Below are 14,650 nucleotides of genomic sequence, written 5' to 3' on the forward strand. Positions count from 1 at the left end.
AAGAGACTCCAGGGAGCCGGGAAAGCTGCGAGGAGGGGCCCGCCAGAAGGAAGGGAGCTCAGAGGGGAGCAGGAGCAGCGCTGTGTCCCTGATCCCCCTTCCCTTCCCAGAAGGGGCTCGGGGTGGCCCTGGTAGAGCAATGTCCTAATGTCCTTCTACCTCTGTCTTTCCCCTTCCTCCGGAGGGTGAGAGGCGACTTCCCCTGGGCGCTTCTCTTGGGCCCTCTCTGCTTTTCCCTTCCTAGTACGCTCTTGCCCAACAGTACAAAGCTGACTTGTTTCTCACCCCCCGCTGGTACGTGAGATTAATGAAATACCTCTGTCCCCTTTCTCTCCTCAGCCCTTGCTGGGGTGGAACTGTCAGAGGTTGATGTTGTGTAACTTGTGTGCCAAAGGGGACACAGAAAGTCAGTGGCCTCTGGGTACCTTGGTTTTCCAGTTGGTATAGTGGGAATAATAGCTGTGCCCTTCTGCAAGGGAGTTGTATAGGGATCAAAGTTCATGAGGCAGTCTGATCTGGCAGTAGCGGTGGTTATTTGAGGATTTGAGATGGTTATTGAGGGGCCTGCAGGTCTTACATCAGTGAATTGACCTCCTGCCAAGTCCAGAGTTCTCCTAAGTTAAAACGAGGTCTGTGTGTGGAATGGGAGAGTGCCCTGTTGGTAGAGTCCCTCTGTTCAAAAGTTTTGACTTCTTTCTGATTTCATTAACTTTTAATTTTCTCATTCCTGTACTTTGAGGTGCAGCAAGTGAAATGCTGAATCGTTTCTCGCCCGCTGTCTATTGAGGTTTGTGGAAACTGAGATTGTTTTCCCCTCCTGTTCTGTCACCAGAGGCCTTAGTTACTAATGACCCTGACTTCCAGCACGAGGATTTGAACTTCCTGTCCCGTAGCCAACGCTATGAGCAAGCCGTTAGGAAGAGCTCTCTGATGGTGATGAAGTTAAGAGAATATGGAATTGCAGATCCAGAGGAGATCTACTGGTTTAAAAGGTACCTAGCTATAGAGTTTGCTTCTTGTATGTGCTTTTAATCATCACCAAGGACATCAGCTTAATTTGGACAGCAAACATAGGGAAAAAGCACAACTCTCCAAAGACCTGTACAAAAGCCCACTGAAGTCTTGGCTTCAGTGAATTTCTGATGAAACCCTGATATCCTGAATATTCTGTTTTCCTTAGATTTTTTTACTAGACATGCACCATTAATAATTACACCCTTTGTATTATATATGATGCAGAAAGGAAAAAATAGGACTTGTAGTCTGATTTTTTTTTTTATTCCAAAATGAATAAAAAATATACTGAAATATTTTGAATCTGAATAGATCTGATGAAGTTGCAGCTTCTAATGAAATCTCTTAAAGCTGATTACTTCACTTTGCACTTAGACATGATAAAGTTTCATTACAGGCATACTTGAAAATGTTCCAAGATAACTTAGAAGTTGTTTATAACTATCTGTCCTGTCTCCCTCCTCCAAGCTCCTGGTGCTAATAGTGGTTCCCTCTGACCTACAGGGTTTTTGTTGTAGCTGACCTTTTGTTTATCTGATAGTGTTACCCTTGGATTAAGTTAATAAAAATAAAACTGTCTTTACATCTGAGCTTCATTCCTTCCAGCTTGCAGGGAACTTAGTTCCTGACTTTGACATATTTCTCCCCTTAGTTCTATTAAAGTCATTCTGATATAAGCAAACAGAAACTGCTTAACAGAGAGATTGCACACTCTAGAAATCTGGGCATAATACCATGAATATATCCTCTGTCACATTAAGTAAACATTGCACATTAAATAATGCACTGGTAGAATCACAAGCCCCCTCTGACTGGATTTGTAGAAAAGGTGTCACTGGCGTCAGGGCAGGAATATTGGGACTAGTTAGTTGAATTTATCTTGTCTGCTGTAGTTTTAATTTCAAATAAATTGGTCTGCATTCACCTGTGTCATGAAAGTTCTTGTGGAAGTAATGTAATTGTTCTACTGCATGGCAAAAGTTAATAATTAATTTTTATTACATAAGATTATTGGAGGTGGTGGGGAAGTTTCTTTTTGTGGTGAAAATTCAGAGAAGTCTATGTCGTATACCAGCTGGCAAATTTAAACAAAGATTGCAATGTAAATACTGTCTTCTAGTAGCATTACAGACAATATTTAATGAAAACAGGACTTTTCTGAGGTAGCCAAATGTCAGATTCTAGTTTTGTCTTTCCATAAACTTACTTCAGAGTCAGCAATTCTTAACTTTAAATGGGTGAGAACTTAGTATTTCATATAGGTACTAAATAATACATCCATATCTTATGTGATATGAATAGTCAAGTGTGACTAGTCAGAATTCATGATCCAAAATCAGCTGAAACAGTGAGGAAGGCTCAGTTTTTTCAGAGTAATTTCTAATTGCGGACATTCAGGATTTCAAAAGATAATTGCAGTTACTGTAGACTGTATTTTCCAGTGTCTTCTTCTGTAATAACATGTAGAAGAATGAAGAGCAGTACATATATTTCTTGCCTGCAGGTGAAGTTTGTTTGCTCTGAGAAGGATATGCTGTTCTTATTCTCAATTTGAATGTAATGTCTGCTGTTTGCAAGGGAGGATGTTGGTTTACTGCTTCTTAATAAGTGGGAGAAATTAAAGGATTATTTTTTTCATCCTTTGATTTCATTTGCATTTTAACATCTGTCCCTGCTCTCTCACCTGCTGAGTGTCAAACATTTTTTTTTAAACTTAGAGTTCTACTGAACTTGCAGACTTAAGTTTGTTTTTTATCACAGACCCAAACATGCCAATTGGTGCTAACCAGAAGTTACTTCATTTGTGTAAAAGCTGACTTGGAGAAACAGTGTTTGGGTTTATTTGTTTTTTCCAAGCCAGAAAATTGAGTGGCTGTGGTCTTGTGACATGAGCTTGAATGAAGCTTATGAAATAGATTGAAGTCCTTGATTCAGATGTCAAGTTGTATATATTGTGATTGTCCATCAGATTTTCACATATGGAAGCTTAAAAATATTTTGCCAGGAATCCTTCACGCCTTGTGATGATCCCCAAACAGCAGGGACAGTTTTATTTACAGATGCAATTTTTTATAATTTTGAGCTAGTTGTTTTCCTGTAGCTTCTGTATACTAACACCTGGGACACCCTGGTCACACATACAGAGTGGGGAATGAGAGGCTGGAGAGCAGCCCTGCAGAGAGGGACCTGGGGGTTCTGGTCCATGGCAAGTTGAACATGAGCCAACAGTGTGTCCTGGCAGCCAAGAGGGACACCCGTGTCCTGGGTGCATCCAGCACTGCACTGCGAGCCGGGCCAGGGAGGGGATGGTCCCACTCTGCTCTGCACTGGGGCGGCCTCAGCTCCAGCACTGGGGGCAGTTTGGGCACCACAGGAGAAAAAGGATCTAAAGCTGCTGGAGAGCGTCCAGAGGAGGGACACAGCATTGGGGAAGAGTTTAGAGGGGAAGGGTGTGAGGAGAGGCTGAAGTCGCTTGGTTTGTTCAGCCTGGAGAAGAGGAGACTGAGAGGAAATCTCCTGGGGGTCTAGAACTTCCTCCCAAGGGGAAGAGGAGGGGCAGGCAACGAATGCCAGGAGCAGAGGAAATGGCAGGAAGATGTGCCAGGGGAGGTTGAGGCTGGACATTAGGAAAAGGTTCATTATAACTTGATTTATGAATAGATGAGGAGAAATGCTTCAGCTGTCCTGGAGCTGTGCTGAAACAGTTGTGACATGTCGAACTGAATGCTCCTCCTTCCTGTTTCCCCAAGGGCTTTGTTGGACTCCAAAACATAAGAGGATCTATTAAATATATTTAGAAGCCATTTTAATTGCTTCAATTCTTCCTGTGTCTTAACATGTGTGAACACTGCAGTTTCTGCTGTGACTACAACTTTTGAAGGCCAGCAGCCTTAAAGTGCCAATGTTTGAGATTTCTTTTACAGTCTAACTGCAGCAAAATCTAAGTCAGCATGAAAAAAAAAGGGAAATTGTTCTGATGTGTACTCTGTTCACTGACAGATAATGCTGTCAAACTCATCTGTCAGATAGAAGCGCCTTTTGCTATGTGGGCGGCGTTGGCTGCTATGAAATCTGCAAAGATCTATATTGCCAAATTAGCATATTACTACACATCCTTCTCCCTTCTGTCAGATAGAAGCACCTTTTGCTATGTGGGCGGCGTTGGCTGCTGTGAAATCTGCAAAGATCTATATTGTCAAATTAGCATATTACTACACATCCTTCTCCCATAAGTGAATTTGGGACAGCAGCTTTCCTCTTGACAAATCTGCAGATCTGACCTGAGACCAATGAGGTGATCTTTGGTCGTTGATCAAATGGCTGGTGCTGGATGCAGCCAGGCACATTCAGTCTTGATGTAGCAGAGCACTTGCACAGTTACACAATGCAGCTTTTGGAGAACAAGCTGTATAGGTGGTGGGAAATGCCAAGTGTGAATGTAGAAATTGAGTGGGGAAGGAATAAGAGTTCAGAGAAAGAAAACGAAGGAAAGGAAACCTGTTGTTCCTCCCTTCACAGCTGAAGAGGTACCTCTTCTGTTTGCCCCGTGTCATGAGGAAAACTGGATTCTCTCTCACTGCCATTCAAGTTTTAAAAGGCACGTTAAGAAATTCCTAATCATTCAGTGTGGAGTGTGCAGAGATGAAAAGTTTCTGCTGTAAATGAGCCAGCTTTCAGCTTTGTTAGTGCAAGAAGCTATTAAAATGCTGCATGTTTAGTCAGTATGAAATAGTATGACCTTCTGACACAAGGATGTTGAAGTAGCTTGCAAAATGTCATTCTTCTTACTCCTATCAGAGAAGGTGCAGTTAAGCTTGAAATATCTGTCACTTGTCACTAAACTTACTGATGGGCTGTGAAAGTTGCTGGTGTGACCTTAGAGAAGACTTTTTTTTCTTCCCCCCCACCACCCCGGAGCATTACCTTCAAAGAAGCATTGTCTGATCTGATTTTTCTGACAGCAAAGCATGTGCTGCACCTTTTTGTCAAGTTCTTTCGATGGCTTCTGAAATGTGAAGAAGTGTTCAGGCTCTTCCCAAGCTGCCCTGGAACAGTGTATTTCAAAGTCAACAGTCATTGTCTCACTGTAGGCTTGTCCTTTTTCAGCCCAAGGAATAGGTGCACAGTAGTTGTGCTGTAGGCAGCGAGGAAGTAAAGGATGCTGCTATTGTTATATGGGTCCTGGACTAAAAGAATAACCCACAAGAATGCTGAAAAAAAATTCTATCTCACTGTCCTTGTAGCATTTTTAAGCCCTTGGTCACCCTGATAACTTTGGCATTGTAAACACGTGCTGCTGTAGGCAACAGAATATTTTCTGGTAAGAAAACTGTTTGCCTTGATTCCAGAAACTCTGGACACTACATGCACTCACATCAGCTTAAAGCACAGTTAACCCATTGATCACCAGCTTATTCAGTCTTGTCCATTTAAAAACTGTTCCATTTAAAATAAGCATCTTCAACATACAGTTTGGTGGTGCTGAAGAAGCTTTGTCCTGCTTTCTCCCTCCCTGAGGCTGAGTTTCACAGTCTGTAGAGGGATCTGGTTTTGAATTATCAATTATTTACTCTCTGTTCCCAAGCACTCATTCCAGGCACGGTGTAAAATGCCAATCGCAAATGTGTAATTTGACAAACTATTTGCATAGCATCTGCTGTGCAGTGCAGGTCTGTGTGGGCAACAAACCCTTCAGTGTGCTCCCCGGGCAGTTATTAATGCCTTGAGATGGAAGGATGTATTTCCCTTGCAGTATCTTGGGTAGGTGGGAGAGATCTTGTATTTAGGTATTCATGTAGAGCGCTCATTTTATTCCTCCTCTGTCTTGGAGTTTGGCTAGAATAAGCATTTGTGTGCAGTAGATTGAAGGTGAAGAAAACTGTTCAGGCTGCAGAATGTTGAAGGGAAGATGCTGTAATTTACTACAAAGCTTTTTACATATGGAACCTTTTGAGCATATCTGTGTTATGGAGCTTGTTTTAATTGGAAATATACTTTGCTTGCCATTGTGGCTACTAAATGAGAGCTTTTGCTCATGAAATAACACTTAGAATGTCTGGTTTTCCTTCCATTTCCTACAGCACTAGCCTGTAACAGTAATTTTAATTGAGGGTGAGTTCCTGATCTCACAACTGATAGAAGCAGCTCCAGGCAATACAGATCTCTTCTGAAAAGCGCTTGGTCTCCTAAGAAGCCTTTTCCTTTTCAAGACATAGTGCTTCTAGGTGATAATGGCCCAGTACTAGGCTACCAGCAGGACTGGGATTTATTCCTACCAAGCCTGAGAGATGGGGGAGAAAATAATTTGGTTTTCATGTCCTCAGTTTGAAGTTCCTTATGAATTTTTGTAGAACAATATTTTTTCCAGTTCCGTAGCAACAACAGGATTCATGGGGTGAGGAAAATGCCTGAAAGAAATATTTATTTCCCCATTAGCATTGCTTCTGATGCCTCCATGTTTGGAGGTTTCTTGTGGGATAGAAAAGCTTGAACTAGGCAAAGAAATTATTTCTTTTATTCTACAATTGGAGAAAAGCCTTTCAGGATCACAGTAACAGTAACACTGAGATCCAGATCCCTCTATTTTTTTCCTGTAGAACATGCTTGGGCAATTTTCCTGAACCTTTCGGTCTCCACTTCAGCATGTTTCAAAAAACCTTAGAGACCCAAACGACTGATGCTCAGAAGGAGAAATGGCTGCCTCTGGTCCGTGGAGTCAAGATAATTGGCACCTACGCCCAAACCGAAATGGGACATGGTTAGTTCCCTTCAGGGATCAATGGGTAACCTCTTTTCTGTAACTCCAGTTTGTACACTGATGATGCTCCCTAGGTAAATCTAAAAGGAGAAAGGTAAAATGGTTTGGTTAACGGTTGGTGTTCCCTGCCCTTTAGCCAGACAGCTGTTTCATTTCACATCCTAACAATCACAGAGTTAGTTTTGGTCTTTTCCAGAATGCACCTCTTAGCTGATCACTGACTTTGTAGTTCTTTACCTTTGTTTTCAGATGAGGAGGTTGTTTGAAGCCCTGAGAGTCCAAATTTCACTTGAACTGGTTGGAACATGTCAGTCAGCAGTACTGTGGTTTTGGGTTTTGCCTGAATTTGGGGCATGTGTATCTCAAGAGTTGTTAGTGCATGACTGGCCTGCATAAGCAGGTCAGAAGTGTGCCTTTAGATGCAGCTAGCAGGGTGAGACTGGAGATTGCACAGTTTTGGTTTTCAAAGTAAGGTATGCTTTGCCCCAGGCACTTTTCTTCTAGATGCTACTCCATTGCAGCTGTACAACTTCATGGAAAGATCTTGATTTCAAAGAAGAAAAACATCTTATTCCTACTATTGTTGAAAACGACTTTTACTTCTTCAAATGGAAGAACATTTAATGGATCAGAAAACAGTCTTGTAGCCCAGAACCTGGAATTATGGCTGTTAAATTACCAGCAAGAATAGTTTAACAAACCAAAGACTCCAGTGCTTGTGCTGGCATCTGAGCTTGGAAAGCATGATGTGTGCAAGTCTGGACAGTTGCTGAAGTTAGATGGCAGTGCCAGTTGCCTGGCTGTTCAGTTCCAGCTGCTCCTGGCAGCCAAAACATTTGTGGAAGATGCAACGGAGGGAATCTTGTCATCTGCTCTGCTTGAGAGATGGAATGAGCAAACTTAGCTCGATGCCAGAAGTGAAGAGACAACCGGATGGCAACAATAAATGCCTGCTAACCTTGTTTGCTTTTTCACGCCAGCTTCTTTAAATCAGACACACCTCCACAACAAAGTGATTCGTTTTACTTGCTGTTTCACGTTAGATCATTGCACTTTCTTGCCTGGTGATGATCTGGTTTGCTTGTAGTTCTCTTTTTTTTTTTTTTTTTTTTTTGGTGATAAAATGAGTATTTTGACACTTAATAGAAATAATATAGCGATAGTATGGTAAAGTAAATACACTTTCCATGCTGAATAATTAAACTGCAACTGTTTGGCATTCCTAAAAAAAACCTGCTGTGAATGTTGAGTATCTAACTACTTCATCAGTAAAGCTTTTGCAGTAATTGTCACTGAGCTCTGCTTAATTTAATCCTGATGTTTAGAAACTGGTGATGGGGAAACAGACCTCTGGATTATTGAATTGGATCCTAGCCTGAATGGGTAGTTACTCAGTTTCATCTTAGTGAGTAAAGGAGTAATGAAACTGGACTGTTTCTATCTGGTTTATAGCTATTGCTAGTAAATAAGGATTTTCTTTCCGTCTTTGACTGTCAGCTGTGTAGTTCTCACCAGCCCTGAACTCATGTAAAATCTGGTATTTCTGACAACCCATTAGTCAGTCCCCTGTTGAGCTTGGTTGCTGTTCAGTCAAAAAGCTTAGAAAACATTGCTACAGGGTTTATGAGATGGTTGAATTTATTTGTAAGTGCCTGAGAATATCAAAGGAAAGAATTACAGTTGTTGGGAAGCTCCAGGATAGAGCTAGTTCATATTAATGTGTGTTTAGAGGTAACACCAGAATGAATTCTTCCCATTTTGATAAGAATGCCGACTGAGTTTGAGCTCAGCTCAGATCAGTGGTCTTTCTGTAATGCATATCTTATTTAAATACATGTTTGCCTGTTAAAGACCAGTTACATGATTTCATACAGAAATGTGCCAGATGGACAGCTTTTGTACAGGAGGTACTGATCCTCAACTCTCTCCACTGTTTTAATACTCAAAGCTATCAATATTTAAAGATTTAACAAAGCATTTAATTCTTTCTTATTGAAAAACTTAATAGACCACTTAAGTACCTAACAGTAGTGTTTGACAGAATTGGAGGAAGAACAGTTCTAGAGAAAGATATTTAATTGGAGAGACTTTGTGCTGGTGATTTACAGGTTAAAAAGTGTTGGCTTTCCTGCCACGTTGTTTATGTTCACAACTTTGACTTACACATGCAGAGCACTGTCCTTTTAAGACAGCTTTTAAAAATAGCAAAAGTTGAAGGGAGTTGAATTGGAATGTAATATATACTAGTTGTGTTTGATCTTTAATTTAAAAAAAAAAAAAAGTGAAGTAGATAGTACAGTTAGGACTCTCCTTTTTTAAAAAGAGAAGGTTCAGTGAAAACCTGGCTCATTCAGCTGGATAAACGGGGACTTCTACCAGGTTCTATCCTCAAACCCTGCAAAAAAAAAAGTGGACTTCCTGTCTTTGGTTGAGGACTCGCTTCATCCAGCCAGATCACATCTCCAACAAACTGACATTCTGACTCGGCCTGTTTAACTTGGATATCCTCTGCTTTCCAAACCCTAGTGAAGGTCTGATCTTTCTTTTGGATTGGATTAATCCTTCTTTGTCAAGTCATGGTGCATGAAAAAACTGGGAATGTTGCAAATGCATTTTATGTATGATTAGAAAGAAATGCATTGCAGCATGTTCATTTCATAGTAGGCATAATTTTTTATTATTCAGGCCTGAGAAAAGGACAGTGCTCTGGCTTCCTAAAATAAACTTGCTGAATTCTGATTTACACGTGAATCACTTTTTTTTTTTTCTTTTTCTTTTTGTCTCTTCCTGAATCTCCACCATGAATCCTCACGCTTGCTTCCCTGTCATAACATTCCCTTCACATTCCCATCCCATGACACTTCTTCACAGCTTTGTTCATCGTGGACGGCCTGAGCCTCTGGACCTTCATCTGGGCATGTTCCTCCCCACCCTTCTCACCCAGGCAACCCCAGAGCAGCAGGATCGCTTCTTCATGCCTGCCTGGAACCTGGAGATCATTGGCACTTATGCCCAGACTGAAATGGGCCATGGTACAGTACATTCACTAAATGCTATTTCTAAGAATGGCTTTGTGTACAAAGGATTCCCCTGCCTGGGAAAGGTGGTGTGTGTTTACCCCACGTTTTATGTGTGCAGTTGTGGCTTCAGGGAAAAGCAGACTGCCTCTGAAATTTTTAATAGATCATTACGCCACGTGCTGCTCCCCCTTTTTTCTCCTATGGGAGTTTGATATCTGTAGTTCTGTATCTGAGCATCCTGACTGCTCCTCTTGTGCCATTCAGACCAGTATAGATTATTGCATATGGCTCTGGGGATGTCAGTTTGATGACATCAGTTCATTTCTACACTTACCATTCTTACCAGTGTGATTTCTGCTTTGCTCTGCTTCACGTTCAGCGTGAAGACAAAAGGACAGAGCTTTAAGGTGCTGAAAGAGATGCCAAAAAAAGTGAGTTGCTTGTCACCTGGGGACTGACTTTGGATCAGAGGACACATGGATGTCTTGGTTCCAATGCTCATGTTTTGTGGGGAGCTTTATTCCCCCAATTCCTTAGTTCATTCCCATATATTCTTTTTAATTGGACCATGAAATGTTGGGGTTTTATTTTTTGTTTGGGTGTTGGTTTTTTATAATTCTCTGTCTCAAGTAGACTTTGTTCTTTGTTGTTATTCCTTTGCCTTCAAGCTTTGCAATGGATTTTGATAACTCCAGCAGTATTGTGATTGCAGCACTTTTAATCCAAGTTTTAATCCAAGGGAAGATATTATGCCTGGGGAAACTTTAATTTTGACATCTTGAGAGTTGCAGATGAGGATTATTTTCTAAAAATGAGCAGGATTCACCTTTGTGCTGAAGTGAAATGTAGAGACTGTATGAAGCATAAAGTAACTGCAAGTCTGTGGAGAATCTCTTGCAACTAGTGGGGTTTGAAGATCCTTTCCCAGCAAAGTAAGTCTGTGTTAAGCTGCCTATGGAAGTCTACCATTAACTCCATGCTTTGGAAACGTGGCTGCATCAAGGTGATACATCCTTTTTCATGTTGAAGCTCTTGTGGAAAGTCACTAGCTCTGTCTTCCTCTGTCAGTCCAGGCTGTTAGGAATGTTCACAGCTTGTCTAGTTGAAGCAAGTAGGCCTGGTGATTTTTCTTTATTTTTTAGGCATGCAGGGACAATGTCACTGCTGAGACAGATACGTGTGAAGAAGTGTTGGGGGCAGAAGACAAAGACTGTTCCTGGAATTGTTACCTTCATCTTCTTGCAATCTCTTTGTCTGTCAGTGCCCTAGTATATGCATGGCATTACTTGCTGTCTTGGAGCTATGGATGATCTCGTTTGGGAGAAACTGCTCCATCAAGTGAGGAGAATGTAGGCCTGATGAGGGAATGAAGAGATGATGGGCACTGCTTACTTCATCTGGTGGCTGAAAAGTGTGTGATTTTTATTTTACAATTTAATTAGATTGCAGTTTTAGTGAAATCCAGGTGAGCATGTTTTTGTGGACTTTTTTAACTGAGAAAGGGCTTCTGGTGTGTAATAGCAAAAAGGTGTCAGATTGGAGGTGCTTGGAAAACTAATCCTAGACCACTGGGAAAAAAAAACCCAGAACAACATGTTTTGAGAGAATTGGCTTCAGGTCCCAGAATATGGTCTGACTCTCACTTGTTCTTCCCTAATTTGTTGATATTTAGTCCTTTATATAGCCTAAAAGCAAAGTACATTACTAGTACAGTACTAGGACATTACCTAAAAGCAACATTTGTACATTACTACTGGAGTTCAACTTTCCATTGTCCCATTCTGTCTTTGTCTCTGTTTTGTGACTGACTTCCTGCCAAAACAATGTGTTTGCTTATTTTCAGGAACTCATCTTCGGGGTCTAGAAACAACAGCTACTTATGACCCTGCTACCCAGGAATTCATCCTCAACAGCCCCACTGTGACCTCCATTAAGTGGTGGCCAGGTGGACGTAAGTGCATCACTGTGTGTCTAAATCTGGAAGATGTATGGAAAAACATAGGGAGGTGATGTCATGTGTATTATATCTACAGAACAGTGATTGAAAGTTGATCCAAAGTGTTGGCTGAAAGGCAGTTACTCTTGCACAGCAAGTAACACACTTATCAAATCCTACTAAAACTTTGGGGTATCTGTGTGCTCCGAGTTGCTTCTCAGAATCATTCACTGTATGGATCTGGTGTAATTATTGATCAGTTGTATCAAAGTCTTTGTACTTCCTTCAGCTCCACTGTCAGGTTTGCCGAGGACTTGGTATTGAATAGTCTATATTGTTTGTCCAGCTGTAGAATTTGGATGATAACCAGGGTTGTACATCTGGTTTTGTAACACATGATGCAGTTAAGGTAATCTCAGATCCTGCTTTCATGAGAGACTCTGTGTGTATAACCATGTTGACTGTGTTTTTTTCCTTTTGACTCCTACTCCTTTTGCAGTTGGAAAGACATCGAACCATGCCATTGTTCTGGCTCAGCTCTACACCCAGGGCCAGTGCAAAGGACTACATGCCTTCATTGTTCCCATACGGCAACTGGGCACCCATGAACCTTTGCCAGGTAAAATCAGCGTTAAAGTTTTAGCATTCATGGAGTACGCTAGATCTGTTTCTCTCCAGCTACGTTCAGCTGCGTGTGTCTTGTTAATGTACATGGCTTATTTCATTAGCTGATTTCAGTGAGTAGATGGTAGGTCACAGGGCTTAAAGGAGTCTTTCTTATGACTGAACTGCCACCAGATCATCTTTCACATCACACTTTCAATGTGAAGGTTAGTTTGGGATTTGATTCTGTCCCAGTGTTTTCCAGCTATGTGTTCTGTGAGGCAGCATGTCCTGCTCTTTGAAAGGGAAAGAACACCTTTCATCACTCTCTAGATAGAAGTGAGCTGGATGATCTTTAGAGAGAGCTCCCCCAGTGACTGGATAGTAGGACTGTGTGTAAATTATGAAGATACCAATGTTTTGATGTCCAGTTTTCCATCAAAGAGATTAGGGTCCTTGTTAGCTGTTACTCCTAACAATGCCAGAGCTTCTTAGAAAACTAAACAGTCTCTTTGTTGGAGAAGGCTTGAACCTCTTGTGGTGTTTAGTTCCTGTTTCTTAATGCAAGTGGCTTTGTCTCTGGCAGGTATTACAGTGGGTGATATTGGGCCCAAATTTGGTTATGATGAAATGGATAATGGCTACCTGAAAATGGACAACTTCAGGATTCCTCGGGAAAACATGCTGATGAAATATGCCAAGGTAAAGCATATTTAACATTAAAGAAAGCATATAAGCAAAATTTCAGCATATGCTGTTAGCAGTGGACACTTCAAATGCTCTTGTGTGGTTGGATAGTGTACCAACAAGATTGTAGGTTGCTTGTAAGTGCTACTTGATGAGTTTAGAGCTTGAGATGTGAACATGTAAAAGGGAGGAAACTTGAAAAATCAACAGACTGTTGGGTTTTGTTCTTGTTTTTGTTTTTTTGGTAGGTTGAACCAGATGGCACCTATGTGAAACCACTTAGTGACAAGCTAACCTATGGGACCATGGTGTTCATCCGATCTCTCATTGTAGGCGATTCAGCTCGCTCCCTGTCCCGGGCTTGTACCATTGCGATCCGCTATAGTGCGGTGAGACACCAGTCTGAGCTAAAGCCAGGGTGAGTGCAGTGAAATAAAAGAGCAGCTGAAGTGCTGAGGGTAAATTCCCAAACACTGGAGGGAAGAGGGTCTGTGGTTGATGATGTTTGCTTTGAAACTATCAAGTGTCAAAACACTGTTTCATCCTGGGAAGTGACTAATAGTCATCTTTCCTTCTTGACTGCCAAAATGCCTTCCCCCTGCCAGAGACTTTTGCTGTATGGCCCTAGATAGTCTGGCTCGATACCGATGCAGCTTGTCCTCTCCAAGTGGAGAATCTTCTTAGAGTTGAATAGGACTTCACGGCAGTGTGCTAGGCACTGGCACACTAACTCATCTGTATTTTGCTGTAGGGAGCCAGAACCCCAGATCTTGGATTATCAAACCCAGCAATACAAACTTTTTCCTCTCCTGGCGACAGCATATGCTTTTCACTTTGTGGGAGCCTACATCAAAAACACCTATCATCGTATTAGTGGAGACATCAATGAGGGGGATCTGAGTGAGCTGCCAGAGGTACTGTGTCCTCTCTTGGTTTTATGTAAGGTTTCTTTACAGCAGGGGAGAAAAGGCATCAAGCCTTTTTGGCTTTCACTCATGAGACATCTTGTAATTCTTTAGATTCTGAGATCCCAGGCAGTGACTTTTATTTCTTTATTTGCACTATTCATTTAGCAGCCCCTTACAAAAAAATAGGGAGTAATGCACACAGTTAGAAAGCTACTGTGAATGTATTTTTTTAAAAGATGACTTCCCAGGAATGATGGCATACCACTAGAGTGTGGAGTTAAGACTGGTCTTATGCTTGTGCTGTAGCTTCTTGATTGTTCTTCCAGGTCACTAGGGTAGAACTGGTGTGTTGATGAAAGGTATTGGTACTATACTGAGGGGTTAGGGTTGTAAATGTTAAGTTTTCAGTTAGGGATCCTGTCTGAGAACCTAGTGTGACAATAGGCCATTGAAAACAGTCTTGGACATAATGCATGGAGACAGAAAGGATTGGGTACTCAAAATAAATCTTTACATGTATAGAGGCTTTCATGTAAATAGTTTGGGTCAGGAAAGAGTCCTTGCAAGAAAAACAAGACCCTGTAGGACACTGCAAGGATGGTGTTGGCTGTACTTTTTTTTCTGGGGGCTGCAGGACTGAGCATGTGTGTGTGCAAGCTGAAAATGGAAGAGAAAACATCTGAACTGCCTTTGCTTTTGTCCATAAGCTCCATGCAATGACAGC

The 14,650-nt window shown here is 41.5% G+C and overlaps 1 protein-coding gene across 1 annotated transcript in view; it reads left to right on the top strand.

Moving 5' to 3' along the window:
- Positions 1-832: 832 nt before the first annotated feature.
- The window catches only part of ACOX1 (acyl-CoA oxidase 1), a gene marked incomplete at its 5' end in the record, with an annotated part of 18,043 nt that continues 4,225 nt past the window's right edge, over positions 833-14,650 (top strand). The window contains 8 exon segments of the mRNA XM_029085607.1: positions 833-992; positions 9,644-9,804; positions 11,636-11,743; positions 12,228-12,347; positions 12,918-13,033; positions 13,267-13,436; positions 13,770-13,932; positions 14,634-14,648. Of these exon segments, the coding sequence (XP_028941440.1) occupies positions 833-992; positions 9,644-9,804; positions 11,636-11,743; positions 12,228-12,347; positions 12,918-13,033; positions 13,267-13,436; positions 13,770-13,932; positions 14,634-14,648 (1,013 nt within the window).

The sequence above is a fragment of the Antrostomus carolinensis genome, unplaced genomic scaffold, assembly GCF_000700745.2.
Source record: "Antrostomus carolinensis isolate BGI_N321 unplaced genomic scaffold, ASM70074v2 scaffold10590, whole genome shotgun sequence".
Classification (NCBI taxonomy): Eukaryota; Metazoa; Chordata; class Aves; order Caprimulgiformes; family Caprimulgidae; genus Antrostomus; species Antrostomus carolinensis.